The 27,457-nt window shown below is 42.4% G+C and overlaps 1 protein-coding gene across 16 annotated transcripts in view; it reads right to left on the minus strand.

Moving 5' to 3' along the window:
• Window positions 1-15,192: 15,192 nt before the first annotated feature.
• The window catches only part of KDM6A (lysine demethylase 6A), a 150,833-nt gene continuing 138,568 nt past the window's right edge, over window positions 15,193-27,457 (minus strand). For 4 of the 16 annotated variants that reach the window (XM_058861517.1, XM_058861537.1, XM_058861545.1 and 1 more), the window contains 5 exons: window positions 26,577-26,718; window positions 21,165-21,291; window positions 20,067-20,237; window positions 19,727-19,805; window positions 15,194-17,835 (listed from right to left, as the gene is read on the minus strand). In XM_058861517.1, coding sequence (XP_058717500.1) covers window positions 19,749-19,805; window positions 20,067-20,237; window positions 21,165-21,291; window positions 26,577-26,718 — 497 coding nt within the window. In that variant the 3' untranslated portion in view covers window positions 15,194-17,835; window positions 19,727-19,748. The other 12 variants (XM_058861554.1, XM_058861561.1, XM_058861526.1 and 9 more) reach the window with 9 other exon arrangements.

Here is a 27,457-nt window from a genome sequence, read left to right on the forward strand (position 1 = left end):
TTGTTCAGCAGATATTTTCACATTTTTCTCTCTGAAGTGGAGGAACCATTTGCACAAAACCATTCAGACGAGAAAATCACCTTAAGAGCAGAAGGAGCACAGACAGAGGATGAGACATTAATTTACAATGAGCCTGACAAGACTTGCCAAATACTCAATACTCCAGTGTAGGTGCAGGGTCACCCCCCAAGAGCTGTGGAGATCTGAGTTCTGACCAGCAAGAGCTACAGCCATCCTCATCCCTTTGCCTTCCAGAGGAGGAACTTGCAAGCCAGTCCCCAAAGTAGTGAGTCAGGCACTTGAAATTTGGGGTGGTAAACTCATTTGACAGCAGCTGTCAAGCCAGGGCTAGAGCCAGGTGCCTCATTTCACACAAGATGGTTGCAAAAGTGGCAAAACACAACTTCTCTCACCCAGAATCTGTCAGTCCCCCTCATGTGAGCTCCCTGTGAGGTGTCAGAAGCCCACACCAAACCTTCCCTGATGTGTAGTGGTCAGGCAGATGTCAAATGAGTTTGGGGCTTTCTCCTGGGATCTAGGCATGCAGGAGTGACTGAGCAAATTTGACTGAGCTGAGTAAGAAACTAGGCTTTCTGGATCATCTACAAGAATTTCCATCATGGAAGACTCTTCTAGCTATTGTTCAAAAAAATTTGTTCACAGCGTAAAGGCAGAAAAAGATGCGAGTGCACTTGCATTGCCAGCGGTTGTTCTGACTTGTGCTGCACGGTGAAGGAATGCAAATCCAGGTTTTGTGTTGGCTGTGAGGGGCTCTGTGCACACAGAGCATCCTGGGGTTCCAGGCAGGTGTGGGTGAAGGCTGATGAAACAGGTTGGGCATCCAAACCCACACACACAGGCCTGACATGGGGGAAATTACTGACTCGGGACAATTATTTTGCCTTTCTTCCTGGCATAAAGTACCATGTGCACCTTTTACCTCTCAAGATGTAGAAACATTGAAAATAATTTGTAGGTAAGTTTAGCTGCAGGCCCAGATGGTCAGACAGCAAAGAGGTTTAAATATACAGCCTCAGCCATGGCTGCAGCTCTCTTTCCTGGTTTCAGTCTATTTCTACATCATGGCTCTCTTCCAGAAAGAAAAACATGTCCTTCACTGGGATCCACAAGGCTGTCTAACAACCTGCTTCCATCAGTTTTTCTTGAATTTATCTGCATCTCCAGTCTCTTGGGCTGTGGGTTTACCTGGGTTAGCTCTGGGCTCCTTTTCCTCCAGAGATTATTCCTGTGTGTTTCTCTGCTGGAAGCACAGAGGAGACACAGAGGATGTGTGTGCTCAGCACCTTAGAGGATGTCAGGAGCAGGATCCCTCAGGAATAGTCCAGCACTGGGCAGAAGGACAGAAATGTGTCACACAGGCCCTGGTAACTCACAACCCTAAAGAGCTGGGGGTCAGAAACACAAGAGCTGTGGTTTTACTTTTGCTGCTTGGACTCATTTGGCAAGGCTGCAGCAGAAGCCTTGAGACACGTAGCATCTATTTTTACAGGGTTTGATTCAAAGTTGTTAAAGCTGAGAGGAGTCTCCCCGCTGCTTTTAATAGACTTTGATACGAATTTAAATGAAAAAAACCACACATGATTAAAAATAACGAAATTGTGCATTTACAAATTATTAAAGCATTGGGATCTGTGTTCTTCACCAGTTTCTCTGCAGACATTGAGTACAAAGGCCAGGCTTATACAGGACTGTGACTAATAAGCCGGCCATAAAGTCAGTCCATGGCCTCAGAGAACAATAATTTTCCTAAACTAAATCTCATTTCCCTATATTTCCCTGGCCTCTTTTTTTTTTTTTTTTTTAATTGCCAATTTTTACTCTTAATATTTTCCTTTTTCTTGGCAGTCAAACTCTGGAATTAGTGCCCACCCTGTCTGCCAGCTTCAGTCAAGCCTTCAAATCCTAGTAGGCCAAGCTCCAAAAGGATGTGAAATTAACTTATAAATGGCATTTATTTAAAACCTAATCCTTCCCAAAAGAACTATCAAGCAATTTTTTCCTCTCTGTGTTCAAGTTATTTCTGTCAGTGGCTTTGTTTGAGCCTTTGCAAACTGTTCCTGGTAACAACTTCCACTGTTTCCACAGCAGACAAGAATGGCAGGAGAGAACTTCTACCAATCTCCCAGTCAACCTCAGCACCTCCTTCATCTGAGGGTAATTTGCCTTTATGCCCAACTGCCTAGCAGGTGTCTTTCTCAGTGCCCTATGTCCCACATATTTTTAAAGTTTCCATGTCAAGAGGTTTGTAAAACTGTATTTTTTGCCTTATTTTGATTAGCAGTGTATTTTGACACTGTCATTTCTCTGGGAGTTGAGGCTGCTACTTGTCCTGGGGTTTGGGGATTCAGATTTCCCACTCCATAGCTTTTGTGGGTGATAATTTCTTGCCACACTTTGCAGACACACACATCCCCTTCCCTGCCAGCTCCCAGCTTCCCACAAGGGGCTGCCCAGAAAACATTGTGGCATTTTGGAGAACATGGAACCACCACTCAGCAGCTCCAGTCCACAGGAGCAGCCAGTCAAGCACATCTTATGCATCTTTCCAGCCAGCTCAGCCAACATCAGTTGTTTGCAGGTGCTTTTCATTTGCCTTCTGGTTTGCTGAGACTTTAGGATGCACTTGGGTCCCATTTGCCAATTACTCTCTACAGCCAGGTGCTCTAGATGCTTTATTGCTAATTCTTCCTCAGCTTCTCCCATCATCCCATGAATCTGGAAAGTAGAGCTTTAACAAAAATACTGAGTGTCATGAGATGTTATGAAATCACAAGAACCAGCTCTGTGGTGTTCTGAATTGGTTCACCAAGACACATTAATTTGATTAACAGGTGAGTCTGGCTGCTACTGTACCCTCTGTTCCCCTAATTCAGCGCTGAAAGGAGCTTGGTAACCATCCTGAAACTGCAAAAAAAACAAACAGGAATTTCAGGGAAAGGCAAATGAAATGAAGCAGCTACTCCAGGCTGGGGGCTGGGAGAGGCATGCACTGTTTCTGCCTTATGGATTACAGAATACAGGCAGACCTGTCTGCTCTCCTCCACAAGCTGGTCTCAGCCAGAGTGGGGGCACTGGGGTTTTAGGATGACCTGAACAACTGACAAGAGACCCCAGGGAAGGGTGAGGACGATCCAAAAGTCCAGAAAAAGTGAAGAGGGAGGAAAAGACAGGTGGAAAACGAGGGAGGAACACCTGGTAAAGATCTTCAGTTTTGTTTCAGTCATAGCTTTACTTGCATCATTCCACCTTTCTGCTCTTCCACAAAACCCCACAGTATCTATTCCTTGCAACACAGAGTATAAATGACAATAGTTAGTCTAGAACAAACTTTTCAGGTGTTTGAAGAACAAGAATACACCAGCCTGTTCCCTGGGGACATGCAGGTTTAAGAGAAGCAGCTTGTCAGGTTTTACAACGCTCTAGTACTACTCAGCAAGGATGCACAGAGCTTCAGCCCTCGCCTTACACAGTTCATTTGCTACATTGCATGCAAAGGTAGCTCTTTAGACTTAACACCCACTGAAATGTCATGCAAGGTTCAGCATATTCTGTGTTTGAAAAGGACCTTGTCAGTCACACGGGAGTTTTTTTTTTCCTCCCTTTCAGAATTTAAACATTCATTTGGATAAAGGCTTGTCAGATTCATTCCTCTAGTGATGACTTAAAATAGTGAGTTTTCTGGCTTTGAAAAAAATTATCAAGACACTTGAAATAATTCAGGGACTTTTCACAGGGATTGAAACCTCCCTCTGTTCACATTCTTGGTGCAGAATGAGTAAGAGAGAAGATCACCTCTGGGTGTTCACTCTGCTCTGGCTGGAGCAGATGTAGACATTTACTCATTTTTTCCCCCAGCATCCAAAGACGAAGATGGAGAAAATGAAGTTCCTTTCTGTGTAGTTATTTCTACAAAGCAGAACAAAGCAGGGATTTGTGTACATTTCAGGCACTGCTAAGGACAAGAGGAGAAGGGTGCTGGAACAATAATGCTGCTGGGGGCAAGTGCTGGGATTAAACATCTCTGCACCCAGTCAGGGCACTTGTCACCATTTCAGACATCTCTGAAAAGAGTCACTGCATCAGTGCTGGTGTTTCAAAGTGGAAATCCCTTCAGCAGGTGGAGGAGGGATGGGAACAACTGTCCAGATGTCAGGAAATCAATTACTTGTCCCTTCCTGTTTCCCCTCACAGCAGTGCTTGTTCTGCCTGTCCTTTCCCCCCACCAGACACCCCCGTGGGGTGCCTTTGTTACACGAGGGATGCACAGGATGGAAGCTCCCAGGTATCAAAGCACAGGAGCAGTTGCCTGAGGAACAGGGCCAGGGGTGATGGGGCCTTTCCATCAAATGGCTGCATTGGCTGGGGACAGATATTGACAGGCGTTTGTGTCTACAAGGTGTGAAAGAAAACAAAACCAAACCTGCAGGAAGTGGTCTTGTTGCATTCTGTGAGTAAAATGACCAGAAAAACCTAAAAAAAACAGCTCCTCACTTGTTCAGTCCAAGTGCTTGGGGAAAGGCTCTCCGAAGCTGAGCAGTTTGACTTTTATTCCAACAGGAATTCTGGGGTCACCAAGCCCAGGGAAGGGCTGGCCAAGCAGTGCTGAACTTTACTGCACATCCCTAGGCAGAGCCAAGCAGAGCTGTCTAAAAATACAGCTTTTGCATGACTGGGGGATTGCATGTGCAGCAAGATAAAATTACTGGGGAAGGAGGGCAGGAAAGAGGAGCTTCTGAATGGAGGACAGGAGTACAAATATGACCTTGAGGTGCCACCAAAAAATGTGTATATTTATCAAATAAAAGTCAAACCCCTCAGCACTGGCAGATCAAAGAGGAAGTATAAAAGGTCAAAATGCATGGAAAAACCAGGATCAGGGTCTTCAAAAAGCTGTCATTCCCCAGAGGTGTCCATGTTCGTGGGATTTTATGAGAGGGATTGTTCATAAATTTGATGGAAACACAGACTGAGCTAAAGGACAGAGGACTCACAGTAGTACAGAGGTAAAAATTAGGAATTCTTGGAAAAGCTGTGACCACAGGTTCCCTCTTTTCCCTGCTACAGACCCAGATCCACAAGCACACTCTGAGACACTGGCCAGCTTATTTTGGGGCAGGTGGGAGCAAAGGCCCGCAGATGCAGTCCCCCAAATCCCCTCCTGCTGCTGCTGGACAAGGATGGAGGGAAGGCTCCCTGGCAGAGGAGTGAACTCATCCAGAAGGAAACTTTTGGAGGCTGGATTTGCGGGTTTCAGGAACAACTCTGAGCTGCATCATATCTTTTTTTAAGCCATATATGGAGCCCAGTAGGAAAGTGGGATCTGCTGTGATCTCTGCCCAAGTTTTTCTTGAAGAGCCCTGCAACAGTGGGATCTCGTTAAAGACACCACATTAGAAGCTCACAGTAAATGTGTACTGACAATAAATAAAAAAAATATATACACATACCCCAGGTGGCTAAACAGCAGCACAAGGGAGCGATTCTAACCAAACAGACACCCTTCAAAAAGTAGGAATCAGATGCAGAAATCAGACAAATTAGATGCAAAGCTACAGTAAGGCAGCCCCAGAAGAGAAATCCAAGCTAACAGCGTGGGGGCTGACAATGAACCCTTTCTCAAAAACATCAGAGGCAGAGAGTCTGCCAGGAGAGCTGCTGAGGCCAGCAGGAAATCCCAGTGCAAGGCAGCCCAAGGAATGAAGAAATCAGTACTTTGCAATGACAGTTACAGGAGGTGTTTCAAAGAAGAAATAGGAGTAAGAACGTAAGTGACTCTGTTAAGACTAAAATCAGGTAAACCCCACCCGAGCCTCCACTCTGGGAGAGCAAGGAGCACATGAGGGAGGGTGGGGTTGTGCACTAAGACTTTGATGCTGTTTTACAGATGTTAAAGATGGTGAAAAATGGGTGGAAAAAGCATCCAATGGGTGCAAGTGAGGAGCCCTGCTCAGGGTGGGTGTGATTCCATCCAGGGCAGATTCTCCTCATGGGGAGAGAACCAGGAGCAGAGGCTCCAGGGAGCTCAGGCAGCCAAGGGAGCCTGGGAAGAGTTGGGGTTTCAGCAGAGTGCAGAGGAAAACAGGATAACTGGAGGGGCACAGGCGTGGGAGGGTTTTCCCAGGAGAGGCCATGAGCAAGATGTCCTGAGCCTGATGAGAGGCGACTGCCAAGGAATTCCCCACATCAGGGACTGGAGGGTAGAACAAGGACACAACAGGACAAGGATCCTTCTTTGTCTTGTTTCTTACACTCCTCCCCAGACACACCACCAGAGACCTGGCCCAGTGTGCCAGCTCAAGGGAGCTCCAAATATCACAGGAATGGCAGGAACAACGACTGGGGCTCCTGGGGTGATGTCCCAGGCTGTGGTCAGGTGCCCACTGGTCATGACCAAGGAAACATCTTTCTCAGTTGAAAATGAGTCTAAAGTTTTGCAGCGTCTGTAAAATTAAAGATGTGAATAATTTTACAATATTTATGAATAAAGATATTGCAACATAGCTTCTAATGACTCACTGTCTTCTCAAGGAAACACCCTAATTTTTCACTGATATCTCCTTTTGGGGAATAAAAACCCCAAACCAAACCCAGCTTGAAGGAAATAACCTTATCCTGATCCAAAGAAACCGTCTTAACATCAGAGTTGTGAGTAGGAGGGAGAGAACACTGTGTAATGGCACATGGGAGCTTTGAGATCCCAGATCTATTAAAGTGCTGGTTTGCCAGATTAGCCACTTTGCATGCCTGGAAATGTTCATTCAGAACAAACTTTCATCATAATCAAAAGCAAGTTATCGGGCAAAAATGCATCTGGTTTAATTTTCAAGGGCTGATACCCTCAAGAGACTTTTTATTTCAACATCTGAAACTGCTTTCAGTGGCTGTGCATGGATTGATACAGGTTTGTCTCCTCTCACAGAGTCAAAATGGTCCAAAAAAGTTGTTCTGCTTTTTGTTTGCTTTTTAGGGTTTGGAAAACTTTTGGCTCAGAAAATTTGCTTCCTTACCATGTGAAACTGGGAGGAAAAGGCTCAGGACACTGTCCCTCCTCCTGTCTTCTCCTGTCCTTCTTGGGTTTTTGGAGAAATTGTCTTGATGTCCTGCCCAAAACAGCTCTCTCTGTTTTTCCTTCTGTCCTCACCCCGTTTTGTTTACCGAAGTTGAGTCATTTCTCTCAGAGGACCAGAGAGATCCCAGACTCCTTCCCAAGGGACAATTCCTCACTCCTGAAGTGGAGGAGGTTTTCTGACCTGAAAGGAGAGAGGACTGGTGAGCAGGCAGTGGGGCTCTGCCCAGGGACAGGCAGCCAGGGAGGAGGACGCCTTTCCCACGCTGGGATGGTGCAGCTCCAGCCCTGTTTGCTCCCAGGGGATGTCCCCACTGCCAGGGGACCCCTGCCCTCCCCAGAGGTTTGGCTGCAGAGGAGCTTTGCACCAGGACAGGGAGGAGAAACTCTTTCCTTGAAGTCGCTGCAGCTGGAGAGGTGCCAGGGGAAAAACTTCCCTGTGGTGCACCCAGAGAAGATGAAAGAAATTACAAAGAGAAGAAAGAGGGAAAGGTTTTTATCACCCTAAACCATCACTGGGTCCTCCAATTCCAGCTTAATTAAGGGAGCATGGGAGGGCAGAGGACTCCAAGGCACGAGGTTTTCTGTGCTTCTGCACACCAGGTGAGATGAACTGTGCTCGAGGGAACCTGCCATCCAAACAGGGGTAACAAATCCATTAAAGAAAGCAGAAATGGTGAACGAGATTTCACTGAAAAAAAAAAAAAAAAAAAAAAGTAAATGCAACTCTTTTTAGTTAATTTTCTATTAATTAGAACATTTTTTTTTTCCTCTGCTGACCCAATAACCACTGGTCAATAACCTTGGGGGATAAAGGAGGAAGACAGAGGAGGGAAAGACTTCCACACTTCCCTGTGTGGCAGGGAAGTGATGACTCAGAGCATTTTAGCATGACAAGAGACAAAGAGAAAAAAATATGTAGAGAACCACAAAGTAATTCAAGTAAAACCAACATTTAAAATAGCATTTCAGTAATGGGGACTAAGGTGAAGCAGCGTAGGTGGGACATTGTGCCTTCAGATTTTAAAACTTTAAAGACATTTATTAATGCTTTCTCAGACAGCCCAAACAAATGAATCACCTTGCAACGAGACAAATAAAAGCCTGTTTTAAAAAGAACTGTTTTATCCCAGAGGATTTGCCATTATCAGTGACAAGCACAGGCCTACCAAAAGTATTGAGCTAATGTCTTTAGGATATCCCTTGGTTTGGATGTTTCTCCTAATGTCAACCTATTCTTCAAACCCTAATTTCTCCTCCCCTTTCAGCATTAAATCCACCAAGAGAAGGTGATGATCATGGCTGAGACAGAAGGAGTGTGTCAATGAATAGAAAGGCTGCACTAGGGATGTTTGCCAGTGACAGCATGGAGATAAATGTGAAGAGAAAGAGAGGTATTTTGAGAAGGAGAGATGAGCACAGCCACTGAAAAGCACCAAAATGAGCACACAAATAAGGCACAGGAGACATTCAAGAAGTGAAGAGATTTGCCAGAATAGAGAGAAAGAGGGCTTCTTCTCTGGCAGATCTCAAGCAAGATAGCTTGCCAAACAAACTGGAAGAGGAAGGAGGTGCAAAAAAAAAAAGACACAGAGCAGTGAGCAGCACTTCCTCTCTATGTGAGATTTTTTTTCTGTGTATTCAAGTTTTTCAAAAGCAGTCACACCACCCAGCTTCTGAAAGATGAGAAGAAATGCACGTCCCTTCTCCTCAGCCACAGAAAAAAAACACTTTTTAAACTCACATTATCCACTGCTGTCCTGCACCCACTGTCCCCACAGAAACGCCAAATGTGGGTAATCCCTGGCAGGGAGGAAAGGAAACACTGAAGCAAGGTGCTCCACCCCTCTATCCTCTCTCCAGGTACCAAAATCCACCAGCACAAACCTTCTTATTCCCTCCCAAGACCCTTTCCCAGCAGAACTCAGAGACCTGTGTGGAAAACACCGCGTTCCTCATTTTCCTGGCAGCGCCGATCAGCCTGGCTGATGATGAGCAGCGAGGGATGAAGGTGCTGAGCTGCCCCAGCACCCTCCTTCAGGAGCCAGCACCTCTGGTGGCTGCCCTGTGACCCCAGCACCCCTGGGCTGGACTGCTGGGGGACAGGAGGTGGTTTGGGGGCAGGGGACTGGCGTTCCCACGAGCACAGGGGCTGGGAATGTTTCCATGCTGGAGGCCAAATTGATTTTTCTAGCGCAGTTTCCACATTAATGCACAGCTCAGAGTCCAGCATCACACCCAAAACATCTCGTGGCCAGGACCCCGAGGAAGGAAGCCATGGGTTGTGCTGGCAGGGCCTGAGGCTCCTGCCCTGCAGGCGCCAGCAGGACGGGAGGTGGAGAAACACCAGAGAGAGCTGAAAAAGGCAGCTCCTGGCACACACAGGGCAATCAAATACCTATTCAAACACAGCAGCACTTCATTCATATGCTGTCTTATGTTCTCCCATCTCGTGGTTGTGTAAATAAGCCATAGAGAGCATTAGCCATGGCATTCTTCATAACACAGCCGTAATTGCTAGAGGCTCCATCGAGCTCTGTAAACAGCATTTTGCACTGATTTTGAAAATTAGGAACTGAAGTTGCACTTATGATAATTGCCAACTCATTTTGCTCTGTGCTGGAAAACTCATTCCACCTTTGCTTTTCACTTTATAGCTGCTGAAGCAGCTTCTCAAAGGTATCATCACTTACTGTCACACACATTATTTCTCTGTTAACAGAACTGAGGGGGCTTTACCAGTCAAACAATTTTTTGCCTGCCCAGACTTTTGCCCTGGCAGAATTTGCTCCTCTAATTCTTTCATTTGTACCTTTAAAAATTTTGTATTCTTGCACCACTAAGACTGGTATTTTCCCCCTGATCTTTTAATTTTTCTTTTAAAAATGTTTTTGAAGGGGAAATGTTTTCTATGTATCTATGTATATCTAAATGTATCTATATTAAAGGTAACTGTAGAATTTCTGACTGGAGTGGGTAAAAGCTGAAAGATCAAAAAAATCACACAATCATTAATGTTGGAAAAGGTCTTCGAGATGATCAAGTCCAACCTTTGACTAAACCCCACTACACCAATCAAACCACAGCACTAAATGCCACATCCAGGTGTTTCTTGAACGCTTCAGGGTGACACCACCAGCATCCTGGGAAGCCCCTTCCAATGCTTGACAAACCCTTTCAGTGAAGAAATTCCTCCTGAGAATGAAGATGCTGAAGCAGGATTTAAATCTGAGGCTGCAACTTAGAATCAGATGGTTATAACAGTTCAGTGCACACAGACACTGCAGTTTCCCTCATCCATGTTTAGGAATACCAAAATCTCATTGCATTTGTGTGCAGGAGCTGTTAATGATGAAGGAAACCTAATCCATGTGGAGCTGAGGTATTTTTCTCCTAAGATGTCCATCTGCCCAGGATCTGTTGTGGGCTGGTTCTTGGCCAAAGCTCAGTATTTTGATGCAAAATGTGTGCCATGGGACACCCCTGGCCTGAGCCCACACTGCTATTTCTCAGTAATGTTATACCCCAACCATCAACCTATCACTGAGACCAATTTTTTATTTTTAAATCTCCCAGCCATGGATACATGGATGCAGCATCCTCACCCTTATCTGATGGCTGCATGTCAGCATCCCTGGGCTGCCCAGGCACTTCTGCTGCCTCAAGTGTAATTACAACCACTTTGCCACCTAAAAACAAACCTTTCTGGGTGCTCTCACAAGGCTCTCAGGCTTGCACCAGCCTGGGGAGCATCAGGAGGTAACAAGATGGGCAGAGTATTAAAGAGCAGCAGCCCTAAACCCCCTCCAAGACATTCCCAGCTCCTGCTGTCTGCCCTCCCCAAAGGGTGGGGGTGAGCACCCAGCCCTGCCCTGGGCTCTCCTCCAGCAGGACTCAGGGAAAGCTGTGAGGAGCTGCTGTGCTCCTGAAAAGGTTCACACAGTCCAGGGGGCTCGAGCAGCCGCTGTGCTGTGGCAGGGCTGGAATAATTTGTTTTCTTCTGCCAGCTGAGCTGGCTCCTCCCTGCTCCTCCTTCCTCCTGGTGCCCAACACAGGAGCTGGGAGAGCTGCTCTGTTTGCAGTGGAGATGTCCCTAATTTAATCTGGGACAGTAGAGGTAACACTGGCATCTCAAGCAAGACAAAGTCCTGCACATAAATATGGAGCTGTAAGTCTGCCCTGAGCCTGCCAGCAGCTCCTGAGCCCCTGGAATACGTTTCCAGATCTTCAGCTATGAAGGCATCTGACCTTTAAGGAGGTCTTCAACTACTGGAATCACAGCAGATGCTCTTATCACATTGCACTGGATACCCTGCCTAGTGCTACTACTCTAAACAAGCCCTCCACACTCCCCCCTGCAACCCCCCAAAAAAACCCAGAACTTGTGGCAATTGTGACTGGCTGCTAGTTCTTGTCTTTGGATTTCATCACAGCCCAAATGAGGCTGTTCCTGGTGGCTCACTTGTCCTCCAGTAGCCAATGTTCACTCCTACCCAAGGAGTTTTCTATTTGTTTTCTAAATAGGTCATTTTAGCACCCACCTGAACCTTTCTTGCAGACTGGTGACCAAACCCTGTTTGCACCCACTGCCCACCTCTCAGCCTTCTCCAGGTGCCACAAAAATTCTTGAAGTTACTGCTGTGAGGGCCAGCCTGTGGGACAGTCCTACAGTGATGTTCTGGGGGAGCAAAACAACCCAAATCCCCTAAATTTTATGTAGTTAAAACTGAACAGATTAAAGCTCCAGCAGCATCCAAGACATGAACTGCATGTTGCACTCAGCACATAGCACTGACAGCTACAGCTGACTGACCACTGCCACAAGAAAAGCCCAGTTTTCTCTAAGGACTACTCAGTTTTCCCACTGATTTGGTTATGAAAAGTACTGAGAAAGAAAGGGGTGAAAACATCCTTTATTCCTGTTTGTTTTTTCTGTGCCCATAAGGCTGAACTAAATGATAGCCCAGCCATGCCACTGCACATATCTTAGGTTATTTCTTCTCTCAGTGTTCTCTTGTGGTGTCCCTTCCTGACTCTTTCAATGATTTTAAGTTTTTTGCATGTACTTGGAGCCAGCTCTCTCCTGCCACGTTTCAGTGCTCCCATGGACCCTGGCAATGGCTGAGATGTTCGGGTGTGACTCCATCAAGAATCTTCCAGCTCCATGAATTAAAGGACTCAGTGCTTTAGTCCATTTGTTTAACCATTAGCCCACCCATTAACCCTTGCCTGGGATTTTGCTACTTTTAAATTGCTCTCTCCTACAGCTTGAAAATACCAAAATTGTGGGATGCCATTTGGGAGCAGCGCTCCATCCTAACACAGCAGAGTCTGCTGCCTTCTGTGAGAGAGGAAGCACTGCCCGTGAGGAGCTCGGGGGAAGGACAGGAGGGAGGCAGAGGGCTCCAATGGTAAATCCATTTTCACCCCAGGTCCACACATGTCCCCCAGCTGCTGTGTGTGCCCTGCTGCTGCAGGGGCAGCAGCAATTGCATTTTAACCCTTTAACAAGGCAGCAGGAGCTGGCAGTGCCCTGTAAAACACTGACACTGCTACCCTGGTGAGGCTGGGAGCTGAGCCTTCCCTGTTGCTGCCACGGCGAGTTGCCTCTTCTCATCTTCCAAACCTTCAGTGATTTTATGGTTTCCCAAAATAAATACGGATATATGCACCTCAGCCCTCGGCTCTACAACTCATGCCTGCTCCCTTTATCCCCCTGCAATGGGAGTGGGAGAGGTGAGCACTGCTCCTGCTGGGCACAGCAGCTGATGGCACAGCTCCTCCCTCCCTCCTGTGGGGACTCGGGGATGCTCCCTGTGCTCCCAGTCCAGCCAGGGCTGTGCTGCACACCCTCCCCATGTCCCTGGCACCACGGGGGCTCTGCCCAGCAGCTGCTCTCCCTCTCCTCCCTTTTCAGCTTTGCATGGAGCTCCCAGCACCAACAAGGAGATGCCATGTTCCACCTCCTCCTCTAAATGCTCTCCCCTCTTTCTGGAGGAATGCTGTTGTTTTCCTGGAGCGAGGCTGCCCTGTGGTCTCCCCATGCCTGCATTGTTGCCTTGCTGGCAGCCTTGTCCCTGGCACCCTGTGCCCTCTCCACGGCCCTCGGGCAGCAGCCCTGCACTGAGCTCGCCTGGAGTTGAGCTTCAGCCTCATTTTCTGCTTGAACTTGCCTGGGCATCACCTGCACCCCTCCTTCCTCCACTCTCAGCACCAGCACAATGGGAGCAGCCAGCAGCAGCTGGCTTTGACCTGGCCCCAAGGTAAATCCTCACATTCACCAGCCTTGTCTCCGTGCACCCTCAGCTGGAGTGAGCCTCTGCCTGTTCCCACACTGGCTAAAGCAGCCATGGAAGATCACAGAATTTTATTTGTTAAGGGCTTAGAATAGACTTCAGAGCTCATCTAGGCCCAAAGCCCAGCCATGGGCAGGAGCACCTCCCACCACACCAGGTTCCTCAAGGCCTTTATCCAGCCTGGCCTTGAACACTGCCAGGGATGGGGCATTCACAGCTTCTCTGGGCAACCTGTGCCAGGGCCCCTCCACTCTCACAGGGAAGAATTGCTCCCTCATATCTGAGCTAAATTTCCCCTCTTTTCATTTGTAGCCATTTTCCCCTTTTCCTGTCACTACAGCTTCTGGCAAAAAAGTTCCTCTCCAGCTCCCCTGTAGCCCCTTCAGAATCTGGAAGGTGCAGAGCTCTCCACACAACTTTCTCTTCTCCAGGATGAACATCCCCAACCTTCCCAGCCTGTCTTGAAAGGGGATGTGCTCCAGTCCTCCTTGTCAACTTCATGGCCCTTCTCTGAACCTGCTCCAGCAGTTCCATGGCCTTTTTATGACAAATGCCTCTTACACAAAGCTTTCCTGCTGGCCTCATCCTGGCTCTCTGCTCTGGCTCCAGACAAAATGGTTCTGACTTAGGTAAGCTCAGGTCTAAACACCCTCCTCCCTCCTAACCCCTTTGAGCACACTCTTCCCTATGGTCTTAAGCACTCTCTTCCCTGCACATTCCTTCTTTATTGACCAATAAATGTGTTTGTGGCCAGGAAATCACCAGCTGTGAAATCCCCAAGTCTTGCCCACCTTTGACCAACTTAGCCAAGCTGTGCTCATTTAAGCAAAGCATCATCATTTTAATGTTACTTGCAAAGTCCTTCTTCCACATAGCAAGGCACAGATTCAGGGGCACTTTGTCCTTAGGATCAACAAATTCTCTGCTACACAAATTCAGGAAGCTTTGGGATTTCCTGTCAGTAGATACTTCTCACTTTCTAGTGATTTTTATCTAAATACTTTGTATACAGATACCAACATCACTGCTTCTCAACTGTAACCACTGGTAGGACTTCCCCAAAAAACAAAGATAAACTGCTCCCAAGTTATGTATCCAGAGGGAACCTTTCAAATATTTCAAATACTGCTGAATATATTTATGGAAGGAGTTAATTAAGCTCAGAAACACATGACTATTTATTCTCCCCATTTAAGGATCCCTTCTTGTCAAGCTCCTCAAGGACAGTTCTCAGACCCACAGATCAGTAGCAAATGTTGCTCTAATTCCTGATGTTGGAGTCTGAAATGCAGACTGTGTGCCCTTGGTTTTAGTGTTTAGTTCTGGGATTCAGGAGAACACTGAATTTCATATAATATGAAATTCAGTGTTCTCTTGAATCCTAGAACTAAACACTAAAACCAAGGGCACACAGTCTGTATTTCAGACTCCAACACCTTATCTGGAATTTGACTTCATACTTTTTTTTTTAAACACCTATTTTTATCTCTGGTTCTATCCATCCCCTAACAGTATAATTTCTCTCTCAGCCTGTAACTTAATGAAAATTCTTGCCATCTTTGGCCATTTTCATCTTTTATCTGCCTGCTACTACAATTTGTAGCCACAAGCAGATCAGAATCCCTTGCAGTAGGGCTCAGCTGTGGAGCTCAAGGGCCCCAAGAGATTCCATGGCAAGTTCAGCTCCAGCCTCCCCCCATCCTGCCCAAATCCTAATGCTTGGAAACACCCAGAGATTACAAATGCTTCACTTGGCATCATGTGCTTCACAACTGAAGAAGCAGAAGTGCTTCTTAAGAAGTACAACTGACGAAATATTAACTTGTGCTTTTTTTAATAAAGTGAAACAAAAGCATTCTAAATCATAGCAGCTTATAGACCCAAACTGTCCATTGCCTGGGAGCAGAGTGTGATTAAGTATGGAAACTGCAAAATATTAAAGCCCTGCAGCAATTCCAATTCACGACAACCCTTCCCACAGCATGAGGAATGCTGCCTGATGCTCTGCTGATTTGGTCTACTTGCTCATCGGCAAAATCTGAATATTCTTCCTTGGTAATGCCATATCCTCTTTTCCAAAGGAGAGGAAAGGTACAAAGCCCTTCTGATTAGCACACAGTAGCTCTTTCCCTAATTAGCAATGTTCTTTTACAGCACTGAGAAATGAGGACCTTCTGTTTACCATTAGTTGAGGTAAGTGTATCTTGCTTTTATTTGGGTTTAAGACTACTTTAAAGGAGTAGCTTTTCAGTTGCAGCATGGTTTGTCAAGATTACAATATTTATGACTGCATAAAATACATAAGTAAAAAAAAAATTATGACTTGTAGAGTTTGTTATCAAGAGCTGAGACTTACACCTTTACAGAACTGCAAATACTGGCTTCCTAACTGCTAGCTGATAATTTTGCTGGCAAGAGCATTTCATGATGCTTTTCTTTAATCTCTACCCTCTTTTGTCCAACTAGTAAGAACTAGCAAGAAAGTCAGCTCTAACTGTGGTTAAACTGTTGTAACAGCGTTAGATAAACTGTGCTGATTCTTCATTAAAACACCCTTTGTTTGAAGCTACAACATAAGAGGCGATTCTTTTTGTTCAAAAGGAACTATCTGCATGCTCTGTGCCTGTAACACTTCACATTGATTACAAAAAATTGAACAATGCAATCACTAACATACCCCACTAATGAGAAATTACGAGAAACTGTTCGATGCAGAACCTTCCGCATCAGTCAACTCTGATCGATAAGAAAGCTATCAATTTTGAAATTTAGATTTAATGCATTTTCAAGAAGCTAATGAGAAAGGAGCAACTTAAAATAAATACCATCATTAAAACTGCAAACTGTTACAATGATATATTATAAACTTGTCCTAAATAAACCTAGTGCTTCAAAAATTTACCAGTGAATTCGTATTACAAAATATGTGAAAATACAATAGAATACCACAAAACAACGTCCTTTTTTGGGGTCAACAACGACGCCAAGATGATTCAGTCTTAACTTTTAAAATTGTTAATAGAACATATTGTAATATATAAGTTGCAATTTGGTTGAAATCTAGAGAACATCCCCACCAAAGCTCAATCATCTTCATTCCTCCTCTAAAACTAGTGCCAAACTTCCTGTCAAAGTTGGTATTTTCTTAAAGAGCTTTAAAATTTAGCCGTTACTTATTTTCTACTACTACATTTTGGCAGCAACTATTTATTGGTCTGTTATTGCAAAAAGTGCAATTTAACAATAAACCAGTCTGAAGGTCATTCTATGTCTTGAGGATACATACCATATATTTCTTTAAAAATAATCATACTTTTGTAAGCAATACTTTACAGTAGACACCTCAAATCTACCATAGATGTAAAACTTAAAACGAGAAAAATTTAGTCTCTAAATCTTTATACACATATTTATATTCGAGTTTCTATATATATTATATATATACACAAGCACAAGAGTATATATAAAATATATATAATCAGATTCAAAAAAGAACAAAAACTGGGCACTGTACATAAAATCTTTTTAAAACTCAAACAATAGAAAAACTTTAAACATTAAACAATTTTAATAAAAGTTTCTGTACAATGCTAAGCAGTTTTATTTACATATAGAAAATGTAATAGGAGTAGTGTTTGAAATTACAGAACTCCTTAAAATTTCAATGGCAGGTAATCTGGAAAAAATAACAGCATTCCATTCACAAATATTTTCAAGCAATAAATATGTATTTATAAATAGTGTAAATTTACATCAAGATTAGAAACAAAAATCACAAATCTGAAGTTTATTCCTTAGTCTATGTGCAACCCATTTATCTTTGTGACTTGGCTGTTAATTGTTTTAAATTTTATTTAGGAACCAAAAGTGTAACCGTCATGGTTTCAAAACAAGACAGAAAAACATAAAAGCAGTAAAAAATTTATATCACCTAACTCTTCACATTAAAAAAAAAAAAAAAGAAAAGAAAAAAAAAGGAAAAAAAAAAAGTTGCCCAAAGAAAGACTTAAAATTTCTAACTACCTTACAAAGAAATGACCAGCTAAGCTAGTACTTTTTCCAAGGGAAATTCTGAAGGGGGAAAAATGGATGAAACCAACTCATCAGCCCAGAAACAGAGAAATACAAAAGAGGTGGTCTTCAAGTCAGTAGTCTGTATAATGTTGCCAGTTTTGTCAGATATATACAAAACATGGAATTATTTTTTTGAAGTACAGCTGGATGAGCTTTATTTGTTTTGAGTTCTGGAGTAGGAGGCAGTGCTCTCTCCTGTCCAGTTGGTTGACACTCCGCACTTGGAAGGTTGCATAGACACAGCTTTCAGCCAGCAGCCTTACGGGATAGCTACAAAAATCAGTGGTGCAGAACTGGGTCACTTCCTGAATATCAGAAAAGTTTTCATTTAATGTCCATGAAAAAATGTCAAGATGAGGAGGATGGCAATGGAGGAGCCTGAAAGAGAAAACATTAAATTACCTTTTCTACAAGGGTGCAAAACTCTGTGTTTAACTAAGACCTGCACAAACTGTAACCATGAGAGTTTAAAAGTCACACACACTATTCTTTTTACACTTCAGGACTCTTTTGAGAGAATAATGGCATTTTCTTCCACTTTACTCAAATACAACATGTATTTTATGAACACTCTGCATTAGGATTTTGCCTGTACTGCAGACTGGCGTATGCTGTGGGGATGTCTGTGTTAATATGATGTGAGCAGCCACAAGTCCCACTGTGGCAGCAAAGAGCTCCACGTGGCCTCAGTATAGATATATCTTTATACACTCTAAAACAGGGATTCTCAACCTGTTTACCAATGGGGAGATGGTCCATTTGTGACTGTCCAAAGCCTTTGTGGGCTTCATTTTCCATCCTCCCCTCTACCTGAGCAGTAGCATACCCTCCTGAGGTTAAGGTATCTGTGGAAAGGGTCTCGGATTCTCTGACATGGGGACAAAGTGCCTCAAGAGTCAAGTGAGGTGTCTTGTTCCTGACTGCTGTCAGGAAATGAGGTCCAGAAGACACTTAACTGCTTTCCCAGTATTGCACTCCATCAAAGTTCTGAGTCTTTGATGGCATTTCCTCTTTTCCTGGTCATCTGTGGAACCCCTTCAAAAAGCTGCTCACAGTCTTTAAAGCCACTTTAGACCACACCTGAGTACCCAGCTATGGAACTCTAATGCTGGCTCATCCCTGTGTTTGCTCCTGGTACTTTACCCCAGTCTCTCTTTGGCCTATTGCACCTTTGCCAGTTGAGATTATCTTCATCCTGTGATTTACAGCAAACCTTAACTCTCCTCCTACATTTGAGGGATGTCACTTCTGGGCTGACTCTTCCCAGCTGAGTGTGTATCCCCTTTAAAATAAATGAATGGCGCACCAACTTCATACAAAGAATGATTATCAGCATCCTTTAGGGCCCCACTTTAGGTTTTGGTGGGGGAAGGAGCTACTCACAGGTTGAGAACCCTTGTTCTAGGGACAGTATCATCACTGTTACTTATATAATGTATAAGCACAGACAGCAAAATACCCCTCCCTCCCTCTCATCTCCATACAGAAACATTCTTCCCCATTTCCACTCAGCTGGATGAAGTATCTGAGGTGTTTATTTATGTATTTTTCTGTAACAGATCATCACTTTGAAATTGCAGCATTTCACAGACTATAATGACAGTGACCTCCTAGAAGTGTGAACTGAAGTTCAAACAACCCAGGTTCTGTGGGACTAATGAAGAGAATTAAATTCAGAGGACAGGGTCCCACACTCTTGCCAGCCTCTGCTGACAAACCTTGAGGCCTTAACTCAGAAGGTCACAACTTGGCATGCTACCAATACATGAAATAACTAAACACACATTTTCTGCAGCACCTGGAAATGAATCAAAAGGCACAGCCCTTACTGGGCTGTCATATTAAATCCAACATGAAATTCCCATAACACTTAGTCCAATGTTTTGTCTCCTTCGACAGAAAGCCAAGGCTTTTAAATACATCCAGCATCGCTTTCATCGTGGTTACAAAAAAAGCCATCTTTGCCTGGAACAATGAAACCTGGGTGAAATGTTAGGACAGTTGTGCTGACACAGTTCAAAGCAGGAGGCTGCCATATATAGCACAGAGCTATAATGGCAAAGAGGCTTTTTGCTTTAAATTGAAATGCAAAGGAGGCCCCAAGCCAAGAGACAGAACTGTTTGAGAGCATCCACTTGCTAAGCAGAAGGACAGTGCTGATTTGGGAGGGGATGGGTGGGGAAGGGGAAGGAAGGGTCTGAGTGCATAGGATGCTCTGCTGCTATACTGACTTCATACCACAACCAATGTATTAGAGATGCTCTTGAACCTGGTGCTAGTTTCTCCAAGCTTCACTGTCCTGATTCTTCCCATCTCCATCTGATCCAGTTATGGTCTTCAGGTGATCTCTATTGGATTTTTAAAGCCACAACTTTATGAATTGTAACATCATACTTTTCCTGAAAACTCAGTGGTTATGTTCTGCAGTAAGTTACTGTAGTATTTCACACAATTCTGACTCTTCAGGTTTTGTTCTGCAAACATCACACACAACCCAAACCTCCATTTGAATCAGAAAGTCCACGGTACTCGTACAGTGGAGCACCAAGACAGTCTACAACTGCTTTACAAATAATATATTTATGCACCCACTTATTAATTTGACTTACTAATGTAAATTGATCATAGACTTGCATCAAGTCCTCCATTTTGTACTGTTCTAGCACCACAAAGTTTTCCAGGTTCGTGCTTATCTTTCGTGCACAGTCTTGGCAATGTACAACATAGGTCTTTCGAGAATTGCTCTCACTAGTGACAAAAAGCAGATCAAAGACTTCCACCTATTAGACAGGAAACAGAAAGCCAAGCGTTACAATTTTGTTTTTTAGAAAGTTAAAAACATGAAAACTGTGTTTTCTTCAAGATTTACAACCTTACCCTGTGCATGCAAAGAGAAAAATTAGTTTTGTTCAGGGAAAAATCTATTCTCCTAAGGCTCAGGCAGAGAAGTGTAAAACCACTAATATTACACTTAGGATGTCTGCATGAACAGCACCATGGGAAAGCTTTGGGTCAATATTGACAAAGCAGGATTCATTTGCTGAATAGGGGTTACTCAGTAAGGTGGGGATTTCAAACAATTATACCTATTTTTCCTTTTTACTGTCTGCTAAAGAAGTTTGGAATTTATTTCCTTACTGCTCAGCCACATGCTCATCCTGTCCAAGAGGCTCAGTCAGAGGTTAACTAGAAGCTGATTTTCAGGAGGTAGGAAAATGTTGTTTTCTTTTAAGCTTCATGAAAACTATTATCCAATACTTTAAAGCAACTATTAACAGTAAATAGAAAAAAAAACCAGCAAAAAGGTATGTTCTGCAGGAATAAATGAACTTTAGTTCTCTCTCTTCTGGGTGTGCTGATGGCTTCTGAAATGAATACAAATATACCTTCAAAATGAAGCTCAGCAGATCAAATTTCATGCAGGAAGGGATAACAACATTTTATAGTAACTGAGAATTGAAAATGGACCTAGTGAAAAACAATGTTGTGGGAGTACTGTGGGAGAGCCTTCAGCAAAATACAGCCCATGTCTAGAAAAACATCTGGATGAGCTCCTGGAAGGCAGTACTGCATCACACTGATGTGCTTACAGCACAGAGCAGATGCTGCAGCTTAAAAACAAAATTTAAACATCATCAACAACAAAAGACAGGGCAAAACTTAAATAAATATTACAAGAGTAGATGACCCAACACATTTTTACTGACCTCACAAATGCTACAGTAATGAGCTGGCTCGTCCTTTGCTCGTCCATGCCAGACAATCTCCTTTCCTGCAGCAATCAGAGCTTCCCTCAGTGTCTGACACTGTTTGAGAGTTCTTAACAGGCAGTACCTGCAACCAAAAGCAGTTTTGTGTTCAGTTCAACATTCAACTGTATAGCAAAACTCAAGAAGGCTTCAGTTTCTTCCAAGACCCTGTACTTGGAGCTTGCTCTTCCTCTGGGATTTCAGAAACAGCTGCCTAGAAAAAATCACTGGACTCATGGCTTAGGAAAAAGTCAGACCTTGTGCTTATGGACAATGCAATCATTTCTTTCAGGACTGCCCCTTGCCCTGCAAACAGGCTGTACCTTCATTTTTGACCGAAACACATGAACGCTCATTTAAGCACAATAGAACAATGTGTTTTCAAAAGCAATCCACATTATTTTATTTTGAACCATAAATTTGTCAGCAAAAAGTTACCTTGAACTGCCAAATTCAGCATAGCTGTTTACATTTTGTGTGACTATCACCTCATTCAAAGGACTCTTTCAACATCCTGTAACTCCTGTTACTTTCTCAGAACTACTAAACTCTATTATCCCAAGTTTTCTGAAACCCCAAGTTCCAATTCCAATTCCAAGGAATCACTTTACATACAGTGGAGACAGAATCTATGAGCATGTATCTTCTCCCATGCAAAAGGAAAAGGAACAGACAGGCTGGTATTAAGAAAACAAAAATCAACACAAAAAATAATTCTAGCAATTCTTTTATGAATGAAGAGAAAAACTGTTCAAATGTCGTATTAAACCCCGTAATTCCCTGTCATACCCCTGTAAAGGTAAAAAAAAAGATGAAAATAATTTTATGTCACAATTTTCTACAGTTCTCTTCCTTACAAGTACATGTAACTTGTTCTCTACCATTTTATGAGCTATGTATGTTCTTCAAAAAAAGCTGCCAAATTTCTAAATTACAATGTTATTTACAATAATTTTAGCTCTCAGCTACCCTATTTATTTCAGCTGCAGCCTTTGCAGCCTTCAATTTTCTCCTCCACAGGGTGGTTACATTACATGCTCATTAGATGCAGAAGGAAGATTGAAAAAAATTAAGGGTAAAAACAAATACTGGACAGAAAACAAAGTGCTCAAGAGTTCTATCAAGTGTTTTCAACTTGATCCTTCTCCCATTTTAAAGCTTGAAACATATAATACATACATCATTTTAAAAAAACACATTTCTTTCATGTGTTTCCAAGCTGTTATTAGAATCTCAGGATTCTGAAATACTCTCCTCTTGTTTTACACTCATATTTTTCATCTTCACTAAAAACAGTGGCTTTACTAACACCCTCACTGTAAGGATAACATGAAACTGAAAGTGTGTTTCTCTGTTCAACATCTTATTTTCGTGTACCCAATCTCAAGAAAATTATACAGCTCATTAAGCTGTAACTCCTTTAACACTTCTGAAGTTTGATGTGAATGTGAGTTACGATGTTAAGGCCAACCACAGGTGACAGATTAAGTATTAATTCATTTGAGTGTTGGGTTATTGTGCTCCTGACAAGCTCAGTAATTTTGGAAAAGCATTCATTTATGGAATACAGCTTGATTGTTTCAAATAAACTTAAAAGCTACCATTCTTCTCTTCTGCTGTTACCTGGAAAAGTCTTTGGGCATCCCAAAGGGAAATTGCAAGAACACCTGCCACCACTGTTCTCCACTCTTGACTTCCAAAGACTTTTCACAGTGTTAATTTCAAAGTGTTTTATATTCTTGTGAAAAAAGAACTGCCCAGAATGTACCCCACTTACAACACTGCTACAGTGTTTGCCAAATTCACATACAAAGCAGAAAACAATAGCTTGAAGGTGAACTCCCCCTCCTTGGATAAAATTCAGGTCCTACTAATGGCATGTGAAAATGTAGATGTTAACTGTTTTATATATTTAAATATGAGAGAAAGGATACAAACGACTACTGTGAATATGCACCACAATTCCTGAAGTTTGGGAGGCCTTAAGAAAGCCAAGAAGGTTCCTAACAAAGTGACAGTGTGCAAGTTCAATGGGGCCAGCTTTTAGTATTGCAGGCCTGTTTTCATTTTGGTAAAGTGAAAACTGAATTGGATCTAGACCACCCCCCTCTGAAATTCTTCACAGGTAAGGCATAAAGGTATGAGTAAATCATGTCCAGTCAAATTCAAATATTCAACAGAAGAGGATTTAAAAATGAACATAATCCTGATTTATTCTAGAAGGCCAGTGATAAAGCCATTTGAATACTTAGATATTCAGTAAAACTTCTCAAAAGTGCGGAGACCATCCCAATGGCAATGCAGAACCGACCCCTTTGTACCTTCCAGTAATACATCTTCCCTGACACTGGAAAGTATTTTACCTAACTTCATGATTTTGTGCAAAATAATTTCTCCCATGTCATGTTCTTTTGTATTTCTGAAACTATTTCTGTAATAGAACTTAGCATTTCAGTTACTTTGAAATTAATTTTTTAAGCCTTTATTACTATGTTCGCTCTACCTCTGAAATTCTTCTCTTCCTCAGATGCATTTGTAAAAATCCTTCTGGCTTCCATCTAAGAGGTTTGCAGTTAATTTTTCTTTTTGTGAGGGCTGTCCTCCCTCAGCCAAGTTTTAAATCATTTTTTTCTGCTGTGCTCCTACTCACGCTTCTACTGTTAAAATAAAATCTTTATAAAACTTCTCATGAGAAAGTTTCAGGTTTTGCTCTTTGACTTTTATCTTGCAAGACAGCACTGAACTGCACATTAACTAAAAATATAACGAGGCGTCAGATTTCTTCCAAAAGCAAAATTTCCTTCTTCTATTGCTTTTTCCCTTCTGCTACTCCATTCCTTTTCATCACTAATCTGGTTCCCAATATTTATATCTATACTCAAATTTTAGTTTACTGCCTCTGCAGTGGTTACTTTCACACAAATCAATATGACATATTTCTATTTATCTTTCAAATTGAATTAGAAGCTACTTTTTATCATTTTCCAAGAGCTAATCTTTTGTACTATGCTGATAGCTAAGAAGTCCCAGAGACAGAAGTCCAAACTACCTAAGCACTTTATGCATCTTTGACATGCAATTTTAGACAGACCTGTGCTCAGCAAAAAGATGACAGCTGTGTCACTTATTTCCTGATGACAATGAAGCCAGCTATCCACGATGAAATTCAACCAGCTCTATCAAAAATGTCTATTTTTTCCAGCATTTTGATACACATGCATACACTCATGTATAAGTAACTCAGAAATGTCTCTATTTTGTACATAGAAAATCCAGATGCCATGGACAACAGCTGCTTGCCACAGGGTTTTTCCTGCAGACAAGGAATCCACAGGAAAATTATGCAACTGCTACCCTATCTTAAGGAAATTCATGAAGGTTTCTGCATTTGCAGTGTGTTTACAAAGCCAAGGTCAGACACCAGGTGCTGTGCTGCTAATGACTTCTAGGAACTGCTATTCCTTAACTACAGAAGTGACCACAACAAGAAGTTATCTCAGGCTGCTGCTACTGGACATTACAAACCAGAGCTGATCATCCCCTCTTTCACCTCTGTACCCACAGCAGGAACTTGACTTCTGGCTGACAACTAACCTGGATGGGGGAGGCTTCATCCAACTAAACTGGAAATGGTTTCAGTAGACTAGAAAAAGCAAATGCATGCACACCCAAAATTTCTACCTGCTTCTCAGCATCTCTGTTTGTTTGTAATGTACACCTAAAGTTTGAGTCTCTTGCTAGAAAAAGCTGGGCTGCTGGCAGCCAGCAAGACAACAGCAAATTATCATTTTGTCCTCTGTGTTTCTTCATAATGCTTTAAGTGATTCTCTTGGAGAAGGATGCTGTGCTCAGTCACATTCTTCTCCTTTTAAACCCAAACCACGGCAAATGCAAAATACAATTGGCCAAAATACCAAAATCCTTTTTTTTTTCAAGAACATTCCAGAACTGCTTTGAGCCTTACAATAGATATCTGCTGGGCTTTATATGTATTTTATATAAATAAAGATAAAAGTGAAGCTTGTGGATTCAGTATTTTTAAATGGACTTTTTGGCTTTCTCCCTCCCACACTCCTGCATTTTCCCCTGTTTCTCATTTCTAACTATTTAGTTTCTCTTCTCCTTTTTATGACAGCTGGCATTAGGAATATGAGCACTAATTGTTTAATTGAAGGGTCAGGACTGCCAGACCTTCAGCAAACACTTCATTTACCCCAAGTATCAGTTCCTAGATTTTAGGAAAGTATTCACACACAAATGCTACCCTATAATCAAGCTTTAGAGTGACTACAAACCTCCCTGTTGTCAACTTCCAACATTCTTAGCTCTTACAAATTTAACATTTCCCCAATGCCACCATTCTGCAACAGATGTTCAAGCCTAAATTAAATTCCTACTGTAAAAAGGTGTCGCACTCAGATGTCACCAATAAATCCCACTGGGGGAAAAAAAAGACACTCTCTCTCTTTGCCCTTTTTTTCACAAGTTAACTCACCCATTTTTTAAAAGCCCATTTTAAGGCAAACAATAAAAGGATTCAATGCTTGTTGATCCAGTATGTTGGTAAGACTAAGAAGGGCTCAGAAGTGCTTTGGCAGACTGGCAGAAAAACCAGAGGATTTTCATGATGAGTAATATGCTTTGGAATTAATTTCCCCACTTTAAGACAAACCTATATGCTGGAATGTTCATTCATTCCCCAACCTCAGTATGGTGCTGTAATATGATTTACATTTCTTGCAGTTGCACCCTTTAAAGAAAATCACTACAGATGCTTGAAGCCTGGAATATTCCTGCATTTTGGAATATGCATATGAGAAATGTCACTAAACTCATTTATCATTTTACATATCAATCAATTCATTGTTCAGAAGAGCAAAGGGAAGGAGGCTCTCAAGTTCCTACTTGCCGTTATTTAAAAGATTTACACTGGATCTCCAAATGACAGCATGAGAACACTAACTACAAGTTCTAGAAATGTAGAATTTAACTTTGCTGTAAAAATGCCTATATATTCCAATTCTAATATTTGGGTTGATGACCTGATTTTCCTATTTCTGATGATACATACTCTGAACAGCTGCTGTGATCAAAGCCAACTTTCTGTAAATTGCTGAATTAAGTCTATGGCACATTTAACTAAGAAAAGTAACTTAGATGATTCTAAAGCTATGCCACAATAGCATCACATAAAACATAATAAAATTAGGGATACCTATAAATGTTGTGTTTGAAAAACATAATCTAAAGCAATTTTGGTTTGGCTCCCAGGAACAGAAAAGTCTTGCAAAGAACCATTTATAAATCAACCACTGGTTTATGTGTGAAGAGGAAAAGGGCACAGTCAATCTTCAAATAAACAAAACTTACTTTATCATTTCGAAAAGCTTTGGATCTGAGACCTTGATATTCCGAGCCATATTCCATGAAAGGTGAACCATGGGCACTATGGACTTGACGCTCTGCAGCTTATTCCACTCGTACCGTTCCACTGCCAACTTGTACTGACAGGCTGCACAAACAAACACAGAAGCAATCAGTCTAAGGAACAATTATCCACCATGACCATTCTGTTTATAATAATTTGTATCTTTTACAGCTAAATTTCATTCACAATGAGCCATTCATTCCAACTACATTTCTATTCTTTAAAGTATCTTTTAAGAAGTGTATTTATGATGCTGAAAAGAACACACAGTACCACACTGGCAAAAATACCTGTGAAGACGAGTTACTGACAAGTGTTTGATTTCTTTGCTGAACATGGAGCAGTATTTCAAAAATGGTTAATCAGTAAATTTTCAAATATTCCAGATTTTAAAAAAATGCAGGTCTGAAATGTCTGCATCTCACTCTATTCACAATTCATCATGATTCCACACTGCTATGGTATATAATCTCTTCTTGAGAGAAAAAGTGAGTCAGACTTTTTCATTAAGCAGCCTACTCACTCCACCCTTCTTTTAAAAATGTTTTACAAAACTTACTGTGACTGAATAAGAGAGGTCTATCAGTCAATCACACAATCCTAGAGATACACTCTTTACTGCACCATATAAAGACACATTTTAAACTACTTAAGAAAACAAGTTTTTTTGGAAGTACATTCTCTTCAGACACTTGACAGACTCTTGTTTTAGCTGCAGAATTTCCTTCCACACAGATAAAAATCCTTCCAAGACTATGGTTCAAAACTGAAGAATTCTAGAGCAGTAGGTCTGAGAAACCTAATGTTTCCTTTATGAATTAGA

This window comes from Poecile atricapillus, chromosome 1, assembly GCF_030490865.1.
Source record: "Poecile atricapillus isolate bPoeAtr1 chromosome 1, bPoeAtr1.hap1, whole genome shotgun sequence".
NCBI lineage: Eukaryota > Metazoa > Chordata > Aves > Passeriformes > Paridae > Poecile > Poecile atricapillus.